Source organism: Oculina patagonica, unplaced genomic scaffold, assembly GCF_052425735.1.
Source record: "Oculina patagonica isolate OP01 unplaced genomic scaffold, crgOcupat unplaced2, whole genome shotgun sequence".
Classification (NCBI taxonomy): Eukaryota; Metazoa; Cnidaria; class Anthozoa; order Scleractinia; family Oculinidae; genus Oculina; species Oculina patagonica.
The window spans coordinates 1,338,009-1,361,072 of NW_027558036.1; the positions used below are offsets into that span (position 1 = coordinate 1,338,009).

The following is a 23,064-nucleotide window of genomic DNA, read 5'->3' on the forward strand; positions in this document are numbered from 1 at the left end:
TTTAACCAAAATTAGACAAATATTGGGCAAAAGAGGTTAGAAATACTTTGCCAAAAGGCCGCTCAATCTACGCACGCAATTGCAGGACGTTTATCGCAATACACAACGATCAAGATCCTTTTGCGGTCAACCACAACTTTGGACTATCCCAAATCTCTCGTTTCCTAAACTTCTTTTTCCAATAGATAATACGTTAGCTGTCCGGCTATGTGCGTGCACAGACAGCTTCCCTTCACTGCAGGGACTAGGTTACCAGACTTTTCTTGTGTGGTTAAATTTATAAATACGTCCTTGGACACTTTGTTGAATTTAATTTGTTCAGTGTATCTTCATGCTTAATCGGCATATTCACCGTATAACTGCACAATAAACTCGAATTAAGTTTCGTAAATGTAAGCTGAACTCGAGTGTTCGTTCACTAAAAATGGCTGAAAACTGACTGAAGCCTTGGATTGGCTCAGCGGGCCATGCATGTAACGCGGAATGCAGCTTTACAAAATCCGAAGAGATACCGTTCATTTAATTGTCCCTGATCATGAACATGAGTTAAGCGCATGTGTAAATGTACAAGTCCAAAGATTGCAACTTAAAATATCGTAATAGATAGATCTCTATAATCCCCAATAGTGTTTGTATTATTATTTTCATCGACTTGTTGGCTAAGACGAGAAATTTTTTTTACAAAGCTTGTGCAATACCGACTTTAAGGGTGGACGGGGGGATGTAACGTCAACTGTGGTATTACAAAAGTGAGGACCTACAGGAATCCTGTCGACATGAAATTTCGCACGAAGATTAACGTCTCTTGAGCAGAATAGCTTTACTAAATTATCAGTTAAGCTTTATTTCAATCATTTATGACAATGCATACAACTATTGTGGCCCGTTTAAGACCAAGTAGCTTATTATAGAAAATTTCACGTAGACAAAGACCAATATAACTATTTCATCTTCTTCTTTCTTTCTCTTATGGCAACGCTCTGTCTTCCCTTTCTTTGTGGATCCCTTTTTCAAACTGTTTTAGTAAAGCTTTCTTTTGACTTCGCGTAACCCATGCAACAGCGCGCAGTCGTGTTAAATTTTGGGGATTACGACTGAAAGCCATCATCCTCCCAAATAACTTCAAGTTGGACAATCCTGGCTTCCCTGCGAAGAATTTTTATCGTTCCTTGTACTTGGGTATTTTCATTTTTTTTTTTTTTTTCATTTTTACTGGGACGTGACTAGTAATTTCAAATAAAGTCGAGAGGTCGACCTGTGGCAAGTCTAGGACGTGACTTGTGTATGCTTTTTATCTCTATAAGCTGTATTAGAATTTTTCAATATACAGTACTGAGTGAAGGCAATCTCGTTATTACTTCCTAAAGGGCTGTGAAGTTCGAATTATAATAATAAAAAAAGCTGACAACGCTCGTTGCCATCCTGTGAACTGCTTGCTAGCTAGTATTTATTGAGATACAACTAGAAGGGATTTTAAGCACTTTTCATAACTTAAAAAAGCTGTTAATGACCTCCATTTTATTTGCGTAAATTCGTTGATCAAAATTTGCGTGCGGTTGAAGCAAGAAGGTAGCGATTGTTTGGCGCTTTTCCGCTTTGATCACTTGGAGAGAAGACAGGAACGGCTTCACATTTTAGATTACCCCTACAATGTATCTATTTCTGCAACCTTGGCAAAATCTTGTTTAGTTTTACAGGTATAAGCATTCTACAAAGAAAGAAAGATTATCCAAAGAGCCAGACAGGTCACGCCCTAATCCCGTTCCGTGTCATGAATTCTAACATCGTATGCTTTTAAGTGCTTCTACTCGTAGGGATCTTGATCTAAGCCTACGTAAAAATGACCGTTGTAAGTAATCTTTCCTAGCAGCGCCGCATAATCCGTCATTAAGCATTGATGGCTACTCGGTTTAAGGCCTTTTTCCTTTCCCTTGACCCTTACTTGGCATGGTAAAGGCTTTTTATTTATTTTTTTAGCCAGGCAAAGTAAATTGCGGTCTTAATATAAGTGAAGCCACCTACGGAGTCCTTTAGAATCGTTTAGTTTAATTAGACTGATAGTCTACCAGTGCTAGAGTTATCATTAGGCGGGAAATATTAAAGATGCTATCGACGCTTTGATGTTTGTTGTCTGTTTATGACAGCTCTTGTCGTGTCACAATGCTACACCCCGAGCCTTCATACACCCCAGCAATGGCGTACAAACTCGTAATTAACGGAAAACCAATTTTACCTGAAGAAAAAGAGTAGAAAGAGTGACACATTTCGGTCACGAAAAGATGGCCCATCTCTTCAGCTTTTATTCTAACCTTCACTGCCCGCTACAATACCATGCTAAAAATGTTGGTTGTGAGTGTAAACTCGTACTCTGAGGCTCGCAAATTGTTCGCTTTATTGATAAAATAGAAAAGAGAACAAAACACTAACTGAAAAACGTGCGCTAATTCACTTGTGCGGACGGCCTTACTTTAACTTCATAGTTAATCCAATTTCACACACATTGGCTAACCGAGAAAGTAGGAAGTTTTATTTGTTCTTTGTTGTTACGAAGTTCTGGTCGTAGTAACGTACCTAGAAACTGATAACTCACGGTTATCCAATTTAACAAGATGGAAAAGATTTGTCATTTGGCTTCGTTTGCCATGAAACGTTAGAGTAACCACGGTCACGTTTTATTATCACGTGATGATTTGATCTCTTCTGGTAAAACGGCTAAATCTGTGAAGCTCTAAAAAAAGTGGACGAGCATAAACAGATTATTCTGCAACAGCTTGTGTTCAAGTTAATTAAATGGTCGAGTTAAATTTTCAAGTTATTTAAAACGTTTAGGGTTTTTATTGATTTTAAACTCGCCACGGCTTAAAAATCCTCTTAATCAACCTAGGCTTGAGTTCCTACTGTTGATACTTTTTGATTTGCTACGATCTCTTTGCCGTTTTTCCTGCCTTAGAAAACTGTCTTTTTGACGTTTCCTTCTATTGAAAGAAACTTCTGTGCGTCGAATCAAGACGAGCATGACATAGTCCCTTAAAACCTGTATTGACCTATGTAAGTCAGAACGGGAGACAACCGTTGTTACAGATTTTAATCATTAGACAAATATTGGACAAAAGGGTTTGGAAATACTTTGCCAAATGGCCGCTAAATCTACCCATGCAATTGCAAGACCTTTATCGCAACACACAACGATCAAGATCCTTTTGTGGTCAACCACAACTTTGGACTATCCCAAATCTCATTTCAAAAACTTATTTTTCCGGCAGATGATACGTTAGCTATGTCTGTCCGGCTGCATATGTGAACAGACAGACCTCCTTTACTTAAGGGACAAGGGGGACAAACTTTTCTTGTGTGGTTAAATCAGTGAACACGTCACAAGAAACCTCGTTAAATTTTATTTGGGCTCACTGGAAATAAACCTACAATACGTTAAAGAACTAAAAGCCAAAAATACTTTAAAAAGGATAAGCCCACAATACTTTGAAAATACTTTTAAAAAGAACCTTAACTAATGTTTACGATATAATCTATTCGCTACAGAGCTCAAAGCAATTACTTTTATTAGTAAAATAGTCCGATAGATTCAATTTTCCGAATTTGTTTCTAAAAATAGCTAGATACCGGGGTTCTGTTTGTCTGCAACGTAGGCTAGAGTAGATGAAATTGTCAGATCTTAACTTTGTAGTAGCGTGGGCTTACTATCGCGGAAGGGGGGGGGGGGGGGGATTATTGGAAGGAATTTTGCGATTCAAAAAATGTTTCCGTTTAACGTTACTGTTGAAAGGGACGATGCCTGTGAAACATTTTAGGTGCTTTCAGGAATACAGCATGGTAACTAAAACTCTCTAAGCATAACACTACAAAACAAAACAAGTTCTACAGTCTTAATGAGCACATACTTAGTTAGTAGATGCACTCTTGGTAGAGGCCATAGGGGACTAACTATTATGAACATTACAGCAAAATCTCTAAACAATTAAACGATTTGAGGCACTGAACAAACCCTAGAGTCCTTTAATGATGATCAAAAAAATAAAAATTGCAAAAAGTTGTAAAAAAGGGGACCCATATAATCGGAAGAAGGTATATCTTTCTTTAGGAGCAAACCTGTGTTGCGGTTATTTTTGGGGGCTATATTTTCGGGAAGGCTTATCCCAGTAAAAATGTTAAATTAGGCTTTACCCTTAACAGACATGTAAGTGGGGTCGTTTTTCCCGAAAACACCGGGTGCTTCATAACTATAGTTGTACGGTAGTTTTAGCGTCAACAAATTGGTACAATTTAGACAATTTAGAAATTAAATACTTTTATTAACGAGTTTTGTGGCCAATTTGGTCAATTTACAGCGTTTGTATGTTCGTGATCGATATTTCCACCGGCAGAGGGCGGGTTTATTTGCGGAAGACCGTGGCTGCTAAAAATAACACTTTGCTGTTTTTCTTTTTGCGACCAGCGGAAAGAAGTAATCCCTCCGTAACATAACATATGTCAAAAGCTTGTACACAAATACATGACATTGGCAGCCTGAAATTTTATGTATATTTTGACGGCCACAAAGTATTTTCCGGGTTCTAATTGCGGTGCAGGATGACTTTACTACGCCGAGGGCAGGAAATAAGGGATTAATGCCTGTGGTTAGATTGTAGAAAGTAGACGCAACGAGAGGAATGCAAATAAATTAAAACATGACGTAGCTGTATATTATAAAACAGGGCTCGTAGTTTTGCTTGTTGGTCTGCCTGCACAGTTTTATCTTCTTGTCTCTGACTCATAACACGTTCAATTTGCTAGCATAACCTTTCTGTAGGGAAGTTAAAAGAAGCTTCGCTCGCAGGGTGAATACTCATAAAAACTGTTGGATTTTGAGGTACCGTATACGTAAATTATAAATTGCTGACAGTTGTGCGTGGGCTTCCTGTGGTTTGTAAAGATTGAAGCAGCTAGAAGCTGCTGTAGTTGAAATTTTTTTCTCCTTCTTTTTATTAACAGGTAATTTCCTGACAAGAAAAAAACTAAGTCCTGTCCGTTATTGTATCTACGTGAATCGATTCAGTTAATTTCAAAGTTCCTTAGAGTAGAATATCTTGAATTTTAAGTAGGTAGGAAATGAGGAGGAGGTCAGGGGAAAGAACAATATTTAACAAGACGCAGATAAGCCCGCTTGTTTGATCATCGCTATTTAAGTGAACTTTGCTGTTATTACAGTCATATTTTATTATCTTTATAAACTAGGAAAAATAGACGTCAATTAACACATAAATAGGTTTGTTTGGCCTGCGACATCGCTATTCTCGGAACAAAATACCAGAGATGTTTCATATGGTAATTTTATGAGAATTTTATGCAAGATTTTTCGAGAAGAAATCTTTTTCTTGAATCGTGTGAGTTTATTTTCAAGTAAACTTTTTTTCTTACCATTTCATCGTTCATTAGTCATCAGAAGGGCGTTTCATGTGAGGCTGTTTTTTCGACAAGGGTCCTTCAAAATTGAACACTCTGGAATTTTCAGAAACGACTCGAGATAGACGCTGGAACAAACTCAGAGTTCAGCAACCCTATTCTTGGAGTTTGTCAGAATCACAATTGAGGAACAAAGGCCGGAAACTTCAAGGTGCCAATCTATAAAAAACTGGCTGTCAAATATCAGAGTCGTACATGATAACACGGGTAAAAAATATATTAAGAGATATTAAAAGAACAGTATACAATGCATTCACTACGGATATAGCTCAAGAAATCAATTATTAAAACCATTCATTGCTCTTGCGCACGATTTGATCTCATTTTTTTTGTTAAGGCCATCGCAATAAAATGTTTCGTTTCCCATCGCCCGACCGACCCATTTTTTTTTCGAAATGTAAAAAAAAATCCAGATTCACTAGTCAAAGAGGCAAGTACTTTAATTTACAAGCACACGATCTTGTTTTATTAACAACAATTGGTATGATGTGATGTCCTTGTCTTTAATTAACATGGATACTAAGTTTTTCAAAGGCTGTTTCGTGCTAAGGACATTAACGATTGTTCCAACATTCTCAACGAGATCGGCTGAAACAAAATCTTTCGGTTCTGCAACTCCTGGCTTCTTAAATGAACCCAGGCCCCTCAACCGACCGACCCACCCACCATCACAAGAGACGGGGCGATGGGAAATGAAACATTTTATTGGGATGGCCCAACTACAACATCAAAGTTCACTGCGCTCCATGTAGTCGATCAATCAGCACTTGGGTCACCCCAAAAGAGATCATCCGTTCAAAAACAAAAATTACCTATACACTTTATTCATTCATTTGCTTTGAAAGAGACCGCGATGAAAACATTGTTATCCGAGATAATGTCAGCTGGGATCAGAAAAATTCTTAGCTGAGTAAGTACTACTTCCACAACTATTTGAGGCATATACCTAAGCGTATATCTCTCTGCCACAATGTGCAAACATGAACTCAAATGCATTTTATTTTAGGAAAAAATAGAATTATTTTAACATTAGTAAAAGTGTACCTTTTATAGAAAATTTTTTTTTCTAAGATGGACAGGCAGTATTTGCCGGATTTGCGTCAATTTATGGATCATTTGTATTCGTTAACAGTGTGTGATTGGTGAAAAAAAGTCGAGAAACCTCCATCTATTTTTGTTACCCCACATTCAAGGACAATTTTCTCAGCTTCGCCCCATTCAAGAATTTTAACAATTCTCCGATGCATGTTGTGAGAGAAATTCCTTCCCGCTCTGCAAATTCTACAACATTTTGACAAAATGTTTTTTTTCGGCTGCAGATGTATATATCTCTTAATAAAAATAGTAACACCCTTCTACGGATAAAGGTTAGAGTTTTTATACCAACTATTTTGGGGTGAAAGAAAAAACCCTTAGGCGAGAACATGTTTTTCTTTGCAGTCACGCCAAGACCCTCGGTATTCGTGTATTAATCGTTCTCGTAAAGCTTACAGGGCAGCAAAATATTGCTTCTTTTATATTTAACTAAAAGGAAGAATAATATTTGAACACATCGACTAGAGAGTTATTAAGCAGACGGCTTTCTCCCGAAGCATTAGACAGAAGTTTTAGTTTAGTTTTTCTTTGTTTTAGCCGTTTACAAAGGTTTATCCGCTTTAAGACCTTAGCTATTTAGCTAAATTGAACATGAGAGACTCCTCTGGAGTATTTGAAGCTTTGTCTATTTATCGTGCTTTTCGTCGAGTGCTCTCTTGTGATATATGGCTCGCGATTTCTTTAATTTAAAAGCGCTTGGCTTTAAAACAATTAAAAACACGTTGTCTGCTATTGTCATTTGTGATAAACTAATGATAAACACGCTTGTATCCTCGCATTACTCGCTGTGCAAATAAACACGGCAGAATAAGCGGATTCGAACGGAATTTACCCAAGGGGGGGGGGGGGGTTAAATAAACTGCTTTAAGTGGCACAAGAGCTTGCCCATTAACTGTTTCGAGAATTTCTCAGGGACTCATTCGCTCGTGCTATAAACGGTTACACTACCCTGGGTGCCAGAGGGTTTTTTTTTTTTTGCGGCGACAAAGAGCGGCGAAGCCGCGATCGTAGAGTGTCTTTCCTGCAAAAAAGAAAAAAAACCCTCTGGAACCCAGGGTACGGTTACACTAGACGTAAACAATTCTTGCCGCTGCGGTTTCTGACTTTTTATCTCTTGAGGGGCAGAGCACTAACCTGGGACTCGAGGCAATAATGAGTCTGCAATAAAACAACACGCGGAGACCACTGGACATGACATTCATCCTTACTATGTGGAAATACTGGAACGTGGCGTGGGTAGCCGAAACAAACGCTTATTTTTGGAATCTCTGCATTCCACTGTGAACACCAAAGCGGTTAATTAACGCCAGCCTTTCCCTAAAGCGTATTTGCCACTAATTGTATCGCTTAGGGACCATCACAATTTTTAAAACTTTTACATTTATTCTTTTAGTCATGTTCTGCTGAGCAAGGCAACAGAAAGGTTGCCAAAAATTTAATTTTTACATTTCAAAGGTCAGATACAACCACATTTTTTATTTTTATTATGACTACTGACCGCCCAAACAGCATTGAAAGTCCATTTCAATATTAAAGTTTCAACATTTTCGTTTTTATTGGAATAACAGTCACAATTCAATCCAAACTCCGTAAGTGTTGATCTGTTACAGTAATGTCTGACGTCTTGTTTTAGAGTGGCTGACTGCTCTGTCAATGGATATTATGATAAACTTCTGTTCAGTTTTATACATTATCCCCCGAGTTATCGCAAGCATGTTCGCTTTTAGCCCAACGATATTCTAAAATAAAGTCGAAAAGAGACGTTTTTATAGGCGCCAACATAATTTTTGATACACATGGGAAGATGATGGTGATGTGAACTGATATTTCCACTATGGAATAAATGTTTTCGAAAAAGAAACCGGTTATTTCTATTGGCGGGATTTTTTTTTGGGCGAATTATGAAAAATATGCAAACATCGAAAACTTAGTAGACTGCGAGCAGTTGGTTTTTGTTCCTGAAATATACAGATGAGGGTAAGAAACGAAGAGGGAATTGGGCGAGACAGTAAAAAAAAAAAAAATCCTTCGTTTCGCGGCCGCGCTTCTCGCGGCTCGCTTGGGCTGGTTCTTCGGCAAAGTCGGGGCAGCTGTATCGTAATGATCTACAGTCTCTTCTCTATCGCTCCTATTTGCTTTAGTTGAAACGACAACGTCGCTGTCGCTTTCAAGCGAGCTCGAGGAGGATCCATCCGAATCTTCCTCGATTCCACTACGTTCTTTTTCGGATTCGTTATTGTTTTCACTTTCGTAGCCTCCCTCGCCCTTCTCCTGTTTAAAAGGTTCAGTGGCTTTCTCTTCTTCTGATAATTCTCCCTTTTCATTAGAAAGTGGTTTGCTACCGGCTCTCGAATTCGTTTCTGCCCGCGTGGTGGTAGAGTCCGGTAGGGGATTTGTTTCTGTACGTTCATTCATATTTTGTAACGCAACAGTCGTCGTTGAGTCGTTTGGTAATTCCACCGGTGGAAATGTTTTCTTTTCATCACCTCTCTGTTCATCGAGGGATGCTTTTAACGTTTCGTCACTCACAAACTCAATACTCTCTCCGTCGCCCGCGGAACGAAGGCTCTTTCCGCTTTTTGATCTTCGTCCTGTAGTCTTTTTCAAAAGAATGTGCTTGACAATCGTTTCCTTTTGATGGTTCTTAAGATTCTCTTCTGTAAGAGGAGCAAGATGAGCTTCAGTCAGCATTATTCACCCTACTGTCTGTTTTAGAAAGATAATTCTCGCCTTTGAATTGTTGTTCATCTTCTACACTTCTTCTTTATGGCATCTTATTGTCACTTCCATAAGAGACTCGATTACTATTGGCTGCATTCACGGTCCTGTAAAATAGGTAAATAGAGGACAATCATACAGATTATATATTTTTTCTAAAACAAGCTCTAAACTTGCACCCCACATTAGGAGACAGTTGTAGCAATCGTGAGAAGTTAAAGAACGTTAACTAAACGTGCGCGCGCTTTATCACACTAATTGTTACAGACGTTGCTGACAAAAATAATCAACTGAAAATGTGCACGTGCCACATAACGCTTTCGAAAATATATTTTTTTAGTGATGCACTTTTTCTTTGCTTCTGTTATTTATTTTGCAGGGTTATTGACTTTTAGCAAGAAAGTAATCGCTAGGCAAATACTGCTATTCCCGAGAAGCGTGGAAAAATAGCAGATGACTAATTTCAACTCACTACGTTGCTAGGGTTATGCAATATTCTGTAGATAATTTGTTAGGTTAGGGTTGATAATCTTTTTTGTCCCATAAACGCACAGTGTATACTAATAGATACTAGGGATGTTATAAGCAAGGAAATTAATTCAATTAAATTCAATTTAAGTAAGCTAGAAAATGAAGTTTTTCAATAGTTTGTTTTTCGTTACATGCTCGTTCTGTTCTGTGTTGTATGGTGCATGATTACACATGCACAAGTTTTGCCGTTGGTTATTTTAAATAAAAGTAATTTTGATATTCTTTGCTCGCTCAGTGCGACGAAGATCACCTTTTTTGGAACAAATTTTATTGAAATTAAAAACACTCGTGGAAATTTTGCTAATCAAGGCATGCCAAATTGGGATAGATTTTTACTGTAGGGAAGACTAGCATACGAAAAAGTACTGAAGTATGTCTTGGAACATTTAAAGAACATCGATTTCCTGAAAGCTGTTTTTCTTTAATAATGTACGATACTCTTTTGTTTGACTGCACTTTGATGAACTTTCACCATAATGTCAATTAAGTTTCGCTTTTATTTCCCACAATTGCATCCGAAATATAAACATTTAAATCCTGCCGGAAAAATTTCTTTCATCATAAAAATAAACAAATATCAGTCGCAAGGCCTATGAAAATAAACTAGGTAAAGTTGAATAACGAAAAGGTGTTATAAACTTCGCTATTGAAAGTCTACGAAGGTACAAATGGTGAAATTCAACCTGAATTTAACCAAACTAGTACTGAGTAGCGTTCGGCAAAAGTTTGTTTATAACTATACTATACAAATGTGGTCTATCGAAAACCACAGAATGAGTGAATTGCTAGTTAAATGGTGGCTTTCCACAAAACATAACAGAAGTACGCATTTAGGTGCAAGCGAGTGTCGACGATTTTTTAACTGCATAACCGATATTTTTGAGCTTGAAATAGAAATTAAATGATCCCCTCAGGGAAAATCGAATTAGCCTTTGTCGTACCTTTTGAGAATTTCCTGCTGCGCCAACTTTATTTCTAAGTTCTATGATATCAAACAAACTTGTTTCCGTCGATTTGTTATGCAGTAGCTTAGTTGTATCAAAACAATTCGTTGAAACCTAAAAACTGGTGGAATTTCTTTTCTTTTTCCGTAGTCAGTTTTCAACGAATTTGCGCGTTTGTAATTCGGTCAACATGCACACACTTTTGGCTCGGAAACATGCTGGAAATCGTTCTTTTTAACCGTACTTTTTGCTACTATTTAACCGTAACTTTTGCTAATATATATTCTCCGCTAAAAGCGTGTGTATTGACCGAATTGCAAACACCGGCAAACAAAGTTTTGGCTTTAGCAAAGCCAAAACCAGCGTACTGCAGAATTGCAGAATTGGGTGTTTAGAAGAAACACTATGTCTTCAAAAAGCAGTATTTCGCTCGTATCTATCTTGTTGTCGAGCAAAATGTTAAAAGCTGTTTTTTCTTATTTTTTTTTTTTTCTGCGTTATTATCGCCTTTGCAAAAAGGCAGACATAGAATTTATGAAGTGAGAAAAATAACTCGTATAACAAGGGACAGAGCGCATGTTTTCTTGATAATAAAGAACATTATAAGAGTAAAAACTGCAGGAGCTAGCGACATTCCAATTTATATTTCAACTATAGATGAGTTCCTAGTCATTATGTAGTATCTTTTCGTTTACGATTTAGTAATATCACCATTAGAAAAAGGAAATTAATATGCTTTATAGTTTAACGCTTTTGGTCTCGACATATCCAAAAGCATTTTTACGTCTAAAGACACGGATTCAATAAGTCAGTTATTGCTCTCAGGACCGAATATAAACCACATTGGCCGGCATCAACCGCTTTAAATCAACTGTGGTGTAAACCAATAGCTTTGTTTGCCGAATGTAATACCGCAAAACCTATCGGAAGATATGATCCACAATCTATCGAGATAAAATCGGCGAGATTTTTTAGTAAGCCTGCAAAATGTTGCTCCGACAAAGTTGCTTAAATTATACAAGAAAAACAGAGAAAAAACTCATTTACGAGCTAAGCAGATATTCCATCGAAATTATGCATTATCTCGTAAATATCCTAAACACGATTACATTCCATACCTTTAATCCAAGGAACTATCGATTTCAAGCGATTCTTCCGAACTTGAACCTTTCTTCGCTGTTTGGGATTTAATACCGGCGACCAGACTTGAAGCCGACTTCGAGGTTTTTGCAGAAAAAAAATATAATTATGTACGTATTGATAGTCCGAGCTTAAATATGCACACGCCGAGTTTCTCTGAGTTTCCACGGTATCCAACAAAACATCAGACAGCGAAGAAATGCGCAAAGCCTGTTAGTCGCGGATCGCTATTGGTCAACTACCACGTGTCAATCAGCTAACGAACGGCCAATCTCATCATCTCAAACATAGCTTATGTATGGCTTCCTTCAACAATCTTTTTCGATGTGTCTTGCTGTTACAAGCTCTGTATGGTTTCTGGCTTTCTAGCAGAAATAAAATAAAGTCTATTCATAGGTTCAAAGCATCTGGTTCGTTATCAATAAACATGGTGTTAAAGTTTCTTGATGTAAACACGAAAGTTAATTAGTGCGACTCACGTTCTGACAAAATAGACTGGCAAAAAAGGCTTTTTCGAAAATTCCGCAAAAAAGGCAAAACGAATTTGTAAATGAAGACGATTCCACAAGGTTGAAGTCGTATCAATGAATGATATAAGCTCAAAAATGGATAAGACAACTGTTTAAACACATTATTAATAATTGACAACATTGCTGACTAAGATGACTTAATTTAGCGCACGGCATGAATCTCATTTAGAACGGATGAAGATTTTCGTAATGAATAAACGATTGAACAGCGAAATCATTACTAGTGTAAATTTAGTGAGTACAATCAGGAAAAGTAGTTTTTTTTTTTTTATGAGCATTACAATTGAAAAACGAAACATCTAGTTTACCGCATTCTTTCAAGATATCGAATTTCTAATCACGCAGTACAAGAGGGTAAAAAGGTTTCTGTGAATGTCACGTTTACCGATCAACTTTAAATTTCTCTTTACGATAGCAAAAGACTGCCAAGCGACTCGTGATGGGAATAAAGGAAATAATCAACTGAATGATGTTCTGTAGTTATGCCATGAATTACATCGACCTTGAGAAATGTGACTGTGTTTAGAACTGTGTCAGTGACGCAGCGCTTTTTAATGGCTATTATAAATGCTAAAAACATGGCAAATTTAACGGCTATTATAAATGCTAAAAACATGGCAATTTTTTCTTGAATTACGCTGCAGGTTTTCACAGAGATAATTATCCAGATGTTTTAATTTCCAGTTGACGCTCTGATAAGCGACCACTCAGATATGGAAAAGCAAGTTCTGCCAGCAATTTGACTACCGCCTGCTGTACCTTTTTCTAGAAGACTTTTGTTTATGTTAACGATGAATAACGTTTTTAAAAGGATAGTCAATCAATTACAAGACTCGCCAAGATCCAAAGCACATTGGGTAGATAAAGGCGGACAATTTGTTGATCGAGTCAATCAATGACCACCACTGGGGAAAAAACGGGAAAAAGGAGGCTCGCGCTAAGCCCTGGCCAAACGATAACGCAAGTGGACGCAAACAATCGCAAGTTCAACTTGCGTACAGACTTGCCATTTGATACGAAATTCCCGTTGAACCCGTCATTATAACATGTATATAGCCTTATTCTATATCTCGGCTTTCGGCTTATTTTCAACAAAAACGACAACGACGACGACAACCCATTACACACTTTATTTTACAACAATAACATTTGTTTTTACCGAAACAGTCGTGCAATAAGAAAAGAAATTTAAAACTGCGTAAAATGTTTCAGTTTGAGTTCTTTAGAAAAGTGGAACACAAAGCGCAGCTGCAGTTGTACTTTAATGTTCTTGTTCCTCAAAATCCATTTTTATCATATATCGTTCAAGCTACAACACTAAGGTTTGATTCCCGCCGGGCACTGACTCAGAATTGCATAACGCAGAGGAGACGTGGAACCACGATAGAAACAGCACTGAACCGAGTTATCAGTGATATACATGTAGAACCGCATCTTCCTGTTCTTTGCAACTGGAAGGCTACGGACACGAAGACGGTACTCGTAAGGACAGCTCAACGGGTCCTACAGGACTGGGGTGAGCAGGGGGGGTGATAACCCACCCACTATAAAATCCGATCTTCTTGGATTTCGAATCGGTGGCAGTCACCGACACTGGTGGAGTTCGTCCTATGTTCCACACCGCCAGGAGCCGGGCGGTCTGACGATGGAGAACGCTGTCGCTATCGGTTGAAACAAAGGCGTGTTCGCTCAGGGTCTTGGCAACACAACATCCGGGAATGTGTTCTCTGCTTCTCTCACTGCCTCCTCAGGGAAAAAGGCCGCCACGCACAATTCTGTTGCCTTCACCCAGCCCCGGTCAGGCATGCTATCATTCTTCCCTACAGGGGATGAAAAGGATTATGAACAACTGACCATCATTTAAGGAGTCGAAAAAATTCCTCAACCTACCTACAGAGGAATATATAGCTGGATTTAGGAATTCTAGTATTATTTTCCTCGGATTTTAACAGAAGTATGGTATTATCGGTTAATCATTTGAAGATTTCTAGCGAAACGTTCTCTTATGGCGAATGTAAGTAAGACAGAATTGATGAAACTGTTTAGCACGGCGGCATCATTTCATTTATTCTGTCATCTATTCCTTCATGGGAAAAATAGAACCCACAAAAATCACTTGGCTCCCAGTTGCTTCATAGTGAAAGTTGGTGGAGCATCGCACCGGTATCGTGGAGGTCACGGATTTGAACCCGGTGTTCAAAGCCCTCGAAACTTTTTTCAGGCATTTCCCCACGGTTGATTAAATGTATCATTGCTTGCTTCTTAATGTAAGTTACTTACAAAATACTTGTTTAAGATCCACTATGAGGGATGTGGGCGTATTCTCTTCCATGACTTCTGCACTTCCTTGTAGGACTACAAACAGGGTACCGCCTTGAGACCGAAAGCAAAATACATGTACCAGTAAAGAACCAGGACCCGGTTGCATAAAGCAACTTAAGATTAAGTGAGATTTTCTGCAACCATTCCCTGTGTTCCAGAGGATTTTCGTGGCCCGTGCTATTATGGATGAATCGGGCAAAGACGGACTAAAGAGTAAAGGAAAACCCATGACGATGCAAAAAACATTCAGCGGAATGCAAGGAGCAGTTGCAGAAAATCCCACTTTATATTAAGTTGCTTTATGCAACTGGGCACAGGGGTATCCAAGATTTTTCTTAGTAGGGCGTGAACCAATAAACCACATATTATTTCTTTGCAGAATACCAGTTGTATTTGAAAGTCGCATGTCATCTCAGGGGGAAGGGGGAGGGGCAACCTCCCGGGCCTCGATCCGCCCCTGAGAACTTGCCAATGTCTAAGATGTTTACTTGTGTTGAGTTGCTTAAAATGAGGATTTTATGACGTCGCTTACAACCTTATCATTTATTTAATTATATCGGACACGATTCAGCATACATTCATACAGCATAAATTCCTGTCAATCAGATGGGGATTAAGACTGGAAATGAAAGGTGTTGTTGAATTTGCAAACTGAAAAAAAAAACACAACCAAATGTTTTCAATCCGCGAGCTGTAGTTCCCAGGGTCTCTTCTTAGGGGACAGGGTGTAGAGATCCTGGGAGCGATGTCGAGAGCTGTTCTCTTGTTTAATGCTGCTTGCATTGCATCTGCGATTCCAAAACAAGTGAACCACTCACAGAACACCAATAATAAGATAAAGTAGACTAACCTTCTTGGTACTGTCTGGTTGACAACATGACACCATCAGCTTGCACTTCCTTGATAACCATGGACAGAGCAAGAATGTACAAGAATCCTGGTGGACAAGCTTTGAATTCTTCTGTCTGTCAAGAAAATCGCATGACTTGAGTGATGATTATGATACTGTACGCACTTATTGAAAAAAAAAACATTGATTGTTAAAGGAGCTACGTTGGGTGTGGAGTGAGGGATAAAGGATGAGGATGAGGGGTGAAGGATGAGAAATGAGGGAAAAGGGATATAAGGTGAGGCATGTTGGGTGAGGGATGAGGGATGTGGGATACCAAGATGTAGGATGAGGGATGTGGAATGAGGGATCTGTGGGATGAAGGATATGGCATGAACGATTCGGGATGAGGGTGCCACAGGCTGATTAACACTGATCTTTCTTCATACAGTTTCTACTTGACATTTCTTATGCTATTACTCACCTGCTTCAAAGTCATCCTCAAGATCTGAAAAGGAAAAAAGATAATGAAAGAAGGAACATGACATTTTCTGCTTTATTGAAAAGAAGCATTCTGCATGGGGAAATGAGTTAAAATGCATGCATGAGTATGCTAAACGTTTTCTGTTATTTTTGATCATCCATCTCTGAGGTTGATTGCAGTGACCTAATGCTTGTTCATAGCATGCTGGCCCCGGTTGTTCGAAAGCTGGATAATACTATCCACCGAATAAATCACTATCAGGTGGATAGCGTAGTATGTTTCACTAACACTTATCTGCTGGATAGCAATTTATCCGGTGGATAGCTTTATCCAGCTTTCGAACAACTGGGGCCTGGACTTTAGATTGTGTAGTCTGGGTTTGAGCCCTGGCTAGAGTCATTGTGTTTTAGACTGGGGTAAAATTACTTAACTTTCACAGTGCCTCTCTTCACCCAGCTGTATATAGGTACCAGCAAATTCTGTGACAGACTAGCATCAGGGAGGAGGGGAAGGGGAGGGGGGGGGGTGGTGTAGACATACTCCTCCTCCAAATTGCTGGAAGCATGACCCACTTGGCCTAGTGTCCACTTTATCTTAGAGGAAATAAGTAAAATGCAGGAATGTGTTCAACATTTTTAATCATCGACCTGGTCTGACTGTTTTCATGGACTCATGTGCTTGCACTTAAAGTTCAGTGAACTTGCATCATTAGCAAAATGCAGGCTTTACAGATTATTATTCAATATCCACAGATAAAAAACAGGGTCAAACCTCCAAATCCAAGGCTCCTCCATACTTTGAGTACAGCCTGCCATCTCTCTGATTGACCTGTTGTTTCCACTTGACACTTAGCTCTTGGAGCAATGTTGCCTCTGTTGTGAACTGTGCAATGAAACTTGTAATAAGAATGTGTTGTTGCTATTGTTGTTGTTGTAGTTGATGATCTCTAGCAACTTAATCTGTAAGTGTTAATAATGCAATAAAAAAAATCTTGTTTATGATCAATTGGTTCTCTGCAAACCTATTATTTTTTTTGTCAAGGAATTGACACAATGATCATGCGAATGCCCAATTTTAACATCATCATAAATTATTTGGCTGATCAAACAACTCAGAAGTCAAGTGATTTGTGCTCATCATATAAATTGTGCAATTTTTCCCTGAACTGTACTCCACTCAATCCAATTTATATAATTACTGATTTAAACAATGCCAAGTTACTGTACTTAAAAAAATTAAACTTATTATTGCATAACAATGTTTTCAGTGAGACAAAAAGATCCATGTATTTTTCCGCTCATAAAATCAAAATCTTTAGCATAAAAGCTGCAAGATTACAATTTTGTATAAAACAATTTGAACGTGCTTGTAGATCTGTGTCTAGCACTTACTCTCCCTTAAAGCTAGGCACACACTAGGGGACTAGTCGCAGGGACTTATCCCTTGGTGTGTACACACTAGAAAATTGACCGATTTGTGGGACTATTGGTCCCTGCAACTAGTCCCAGAAATCAAACCAGCTTAATTCATGGGACTAGCCGCAGGGACCAAAAATGTGGTCCCTGGGACTAGACTTTCGATACAAAATACAAGTACACACAATGGGACTGGTCCCCGAAGCAAGTCCCTGTGACAAGTCCCTGCGACTAGTCCCCTAGTGTGTGCTGGCCTTAAGATAACACTGTGTATAATTGCATGAAGTGCAAAGTGTTTAATATATGAAAATAATAAATTATACACACCTGACTAACAGCATCATGGAAGTTTTCTTCTCGTAGCATAATAACCTGGCATGGCCCAGCCGCCCTGTGGAGTACACATGTATGTACATTATATACCTATAATTGTACTACAAGCTCTAGGTTTTTATCAGATGGTAGTTGAAAGTGGTGAAACCCAGAGTCTGCTGTCAAAGTCTACAGAAAACAATGGCAGGTGATCTTTATTGTGTTAGCAGGCGGCTTTTCTAATAGGCATGTACTCATTTATTAATGGTTACTTTACCATTTACATGTTTTGGGAGGGTGGGGGGTGGGTAGGTGACGTGAGGTGAGGTGAATCTCCACGGTATTTAAATAGAGTGTGCAAGATACCTGATCTAAAATAGAGCTTGAAGAAGAATCCAATTACAGTCACAACAATAATATGGATCCAATGATCACATTTAGTTTAAGTATTCAGACACACTGTCACAAGACTAACTGTAACATTCACTTAAGATCACCAAGTAGATTATTGCTGTAACTGGGAACGATTGTTAATCTTTCAAGCACCAATTATAAACATAGAGATACATAAATTATATCACCATCAAAATAATGCTCTTTCATGCTGTGCATCTGTCCTAACCTGACGGTGGATCTCCTCTCAGTTCCAGTGAAGAAACCTGCAGAGCAAAAATAATATCATAAGAAGGTGGGCATGGCATAATGGCTGATTATAATGGCAGTCTGAAACATATATAAATTATGCATCTAATGTTCCAGCTTCAAATGTAATAAATAATAATTATAATTATTGTTAATAATATCATTGACTATAAAAAGAAAAAGCCTGCTGAGGGTGTTAAGCTAGTTAAAGGCACCTTTTCACAAACTAGGACCTTTTTTGAAAGGCTTAAACAGCAAATAAAAGGTGCATGTTATATTTTTATATCAATAATTTCTACATTCTATTAATTGTCACTGGTACCTTCCTCTCCAAACGAGAACCCTCTGTCTCCAGCATCAAATGTAGCAAGCTCCTGATTTCCAGTTGAGAACTTCACCCTGCATACAGAACAATTAACTTGATTATTGATCAATTCATACATTAATACTGACTGCTAATTAAGGAGAGGGGTGGATTAAAAAAAAAAAGAAAACAAACAAACAAAAGAACATGATTTTATGGCAGGAGTGGGTTAGAGAGCGGAGGTTGACAATATTAATGGACCCTTTTCTAGCCCTGTTGGGTGTTTAATTGAAGAAATATGGGATTTGAAGTTAAGCCTACCAATGAAAGTACAACACTGATTATGACCACTGGATTTTTTCCTGTATATGACCCGGGGAACATCCCATGGTGGATAATTTTGCGCACCTCCAACCAATGTTGGTAATAAGGCTTAGCACAAAATAGTGTATTTGTTTGTACTTTTACGAGTTCATTCTCAAACTTACATTTATCAACTGTTTATTGTATAATTTAACTTACTGTCCATGAACTAGAACAAACATTTCTTGTCCTTTCCATCCTTCTTTGAAAATTATGCTGTCAGTAGGATACAGTACAATAATTGCTGCAAAAAATTAAAAAGTAAATAAAAGTAAAGGAATTAGTTTTCCCTCATGGCATTTCTAAGTGAAACTGTCTGGTAAATTCTTTTTTCCTAAATTATTACATGTAGTTTGGGGTTCAGAAAGTTTTGAAGTAACAGTAGGCATGCAGCTTTACTACGAAGTAGTTGGCCAATTTTACCATGATTATTTAGCAAAGAATCAGAGGATATTGATATCCCAGCAGAGTAGATGGCTTATTCCAGGCTGGGCACTTACATGTATTAACTTTTCCAACCTTCAGGGTGGGTGCTTAGTCAAAGAGGGTGCTTATTCAAGGTTGGGAGCTTAATTGAATGAATACGGTAGTATTTGACTAAAAAGGTGTGAAATAAATAATGACATTAAATTAAAAACTTGCTTCTCCATTCACCAGAGAAAGCTAAGAATACCTACTGCATTATATCTATATTTTTTTAAAAACATAATTTTAAATTAACTGACCTGGCTTTATGGTGGTGACCACAGATGCCAAAGACTCTTTTCTCCAGCTGTGTACCACTGGGGACTAAGAAGAAGAAAACAATAATACAGTCAAAGCTCTCGTAAGCGGACCCCTAGGGACGCAAAAAAGTGTCCGTAACAGGAGCTGGCCGCTTACAATAATGGTTCTCAAAAGGGGCCACTAGAGGTGTGGGGGATAAAGGGCCGCTTAAGGGAGCTTGCCCAGCTAACAATAACCGGAGGGACGTGGATGACAACGAAACAAGCACTGAAATAGGGTACTGTAATTACTGTGAAATCATTGTGATGAACAGCGATGTGAAGTTGATTGATAAAAATAAGATGAAGAGGTTGTAAATATGATTTTCTTTGGGTTGTCCACTTTCAGGAGCTTAAAAACAAAGAAAAAGTCTAAGTCTTAATCTCTCAAAGTGTCCGCAGTGCTTACAGGAATGTCCGCTTACAAGATTGTAAAAATACAGTGTTTGTATGAGAGTTGAAACAGGGTTTACAACAAGGCGGCCGTAAGTAGAGCTGTCCACTTACGAGAGTGTCCGTTAAGAGAGCTTCGACTGTAAAATTATTTATATCGTTATTATAATTGTGCCATTTCAGCTCAGACATCTGGGAAATCAATAGTAACTATGGCAAACACAGTGTAGTTACGATGTGTGTCTACCAACCTTTTGTAACACATCTATAGCAATCTCCTTTGACAACTGTTGATTGTCAAACAGTTTACTGGTGTCAAGGTATCTCCTACAATTAACGTTGAATTAACAATTAATTATTATTATTAACAATTAACATTAAGCGAGGAAATATCAAACTACAATATTATAGTATAAAATCTGCTACAGAGCAATTATTTTATTTAATGTTAGTGTCACTTCAACTACCAAAGAAATAGTATACTAGCATCTCATCCAGTAAATTAAGTGGAACAAGAAGCCCTGTGGCTTTATAGACTGGCGTAGTAACGTTTTTTTTTTCTTTTTTCGTTATATTGAAGCACGTCAAGCGATAACAATAATACAATACTTCGCCGCCAGAGTGGGTAAGGTCAAACGACTGCTTTGATCATGAATTGTTTACACCGCTTTTACGTCTGTTTTCTTTCTTACACTAAAACTCATGAAATATAACTTGTCTCTTTTGTTCATATATCTTGTATCTGAGTCCTTTCTAACTGTCTAGTTCTGTTTTGCTTTGTGGTCTAAGCAGAATTTCTTATTGAGTGAAACACTTTATACAAAATGCATATTATGCATGGTAATTTATAAAATCCCTCATCCCAATAAGCAATTTCAAGTGGCCGATGAGAGATGAGATGTAGTTAGCCAAACAGAATAAGTGACGTAGGAAAACAAGTAAGTACAATCCCTCTGTCCCATGCCTCTTCCTCCACCCTGGCAAATTATTTTAAGTGGCTGATGAAAGATGACCAGTCTAAGCCAATCAGAATGTGTGACCTTCAATACCCTTCCTACAAAAGAAACTTACCGAACGCAAGAGACGGGCGCGCGTAGGCCGATAGCAGCCTGGGCCCATCCCCAGGGGGGGATACTCGGGATTTCAAGTGACGGGGATGATCGAAGGATTTTTTTGGGTTGGAAAATTTGGCAGCTATTTTTTTTTTTTCATTTAAGTAGGGATGTTTTTGGGTATTAAAAATAATCTGAAGATTCATGATAGTGCATTAGCTGTGTACTTTTGTGAAAGTACAAAGAAACATATTTTGTTGATGATTTTTGAGGGGTCAATTTTGTATCTAAGTATTTTTTGGGTTAAGTTTGAAGCCCTTGGGTTTTTTTTGGGTCTTGATTTTTGCCCCCATTTGATCATCCCCGTCATTTGAAGTCCCAAGTACCCCCTCTGGGGGCCCATCTAATAAAGAAATTGATAATCAAAAAGATTGAAACTGTCTTCATAAATGCTGCAAGCAGAATCTTTAGTGTTGACCATGGAGCTTAATGAAATTTATTTAATGTGAATGTCTGTCAGTAAAATGCTAATCCTTTATCTTTATCTTTACTTAAAAATATATATATATTATAAACAAATTACCGGTAATCTAATTTGGCTACATACATTTTTAGAGCAAGCATTAAAGGAGAAAATTTTATAACTCAGAATGAAACCTCTTACATGTAATTGCTGCAGAGAAATTTAGTATGTACTGAACAGATGTAGTATTTCCACCAACCTCTGTTGAAACCACTGCAGTAGAGTTATCTCACTGGGAAACGTGAGCAGCTGTCGAGCATCAGAGGTCTTCAGAAGTAATATCACACACCTTGTTAAAATACAATTATATTATTAAATGTGTTGTAAGGTCATAACATGGGCACTATTGCCAGTATCACGAGCATGACATTGAGAAGTCACTAAAGCTGAAGTCAATTTAAGACATTTTTTACAACTGCAGTTTTATTAAATTAAAATATTATTACTATACTAGTGCAATGAATCTATTTTAAATAAATCAATGTTTTATTCTATCATGGGACGGGACAAAACGACCAGTTGAAGGGAAATTAAAGCGATTCCAAATGCTAAAGATTCAGCTTGTGGGCAGCTACTTTAATGTTAGCAGTCCAAACACGACTGAAACAGTTCACGATGCAATATGCTTCCCGCGATGCTTTGACCTTTACAACATCACACTTAATAAATCGTTCAATTTGTTCAATAGTTGCGACACCCTGCTAAACATTGGAACTGACATGCACATGTATGTACCTGTTAGATGACCACACATCAGCAGTGCACTTCATATTAAACAGCACAGAAACTTCCCCAAAGCAATCGCCTGCTTGAATTTCCCTCAAGACAAACTTTTGGTTTTCACTGAAAACAGTTACATTCCCTGACACCAGCACATGAATTCCAGATGCCTCTTGGCCTTTGCTAAGTAGAATTTCTGGGGTATCCTCTGTCTCTTTCAGTTCTACACGACGTATCACTTCATCCCGAACACCTTTATCAAGGGCAATAGGTAGTCTGTTTAAGCAGTCAGTGAGTCTGGCAACAGCTTCTGGTGGAAGTAAAGGATTGATTGATGATGCAAACTGTGGACGTACCATTTGACTTTCCCGTCTTCTACCACTCTGTTTGTTGCCCATTTCCAAATAAACGGAACAAAGATTGTTTCTAATCCTTGTCAGTCTAATAATTAATAATAATAATAATAATTTAATAATTTATATAGCGCTTTTTACATGTACTGATCAAAAGCGCTTTACAAGAA

General features: G+C 38.1%; 2 protein-coding genes across 5 annotated transcripts in view; one reads left to right on the plus strand and one right to left on the minus strand.

Moving 5' to 3' along the window:
* Positions 1-23,064, minus strand: part of LOC144640148 (uncharacterized) — a 199,738-nt gene that overhangs the window by 148,673 nt on the left and 28,001 nt on the right. Inside the window, exons 2-14 of one of the 4 annotated variants that reach the window (XR_013568293.1) lie at positions 22,557-22,982; positions 22,021-22,110; positions 20,498-20,573; positions 19,815-19,878; positions 19,249-19,333; positions 18,745-18,821; positions 18,403-18,439; positions 17,796-17,859; positions 16,825-16,935; positions 16,054-16,077; positions 15,591-15,705; positions 14,699-14,791; positions 13,761-14,238 (exon numbers count right to left, since the gene is read on the minus strand). Coding sequence is in view for 3 of the 4 variants with exons in the window: in XM_078499361.1 (XP_078355487.1) it covers positions 14,108-14,238; positions 14,699-14,791; positions 15,591-15,705; positions 16,054-16,077; positions 16,825-16,935; positions 17,796-17,859; positions 18,403-18,439; positions 18,745-18,821; positions 19,249-19,333; positions 19,815-19,878; positions 20,498-20,573; positions 22,021-22,110; positions 22,557-22,939 (1,350 nt within the window). In the remaining variant the exon portion in view is untranslated. Of the gene's footprint in view, positions 1-13,533; positions 14,239-14,698; positions 14,792-15,324; positions 15,392-15,590; positions 15,706-16,053; positions 16,078-16,824; positions 16,936-17,795; positions 17,860-18,402; positions 18,440-18,744; positions 18,822-19,248; positions 19,334-19,814; positions 19,879-20,497; positions 20,574-22,020; positions 22,111-22,556; positions 22,983-23,064 lie in introns of those variants that run through there. The other 3 variants (XM_078499363.1, XM_078499361.1, XM_078499362.1) reach the window with 3 other exon arrangements.
* Positions 1-23,064, plus strand: part of LOC144640157 (uncharacterized) — a 261,782-nt gene that overhangs the window by 119,740 nt on the left and 118,978 nt on the right. The gene's annotated exons all lie outside the window — the stretch shown is intronic.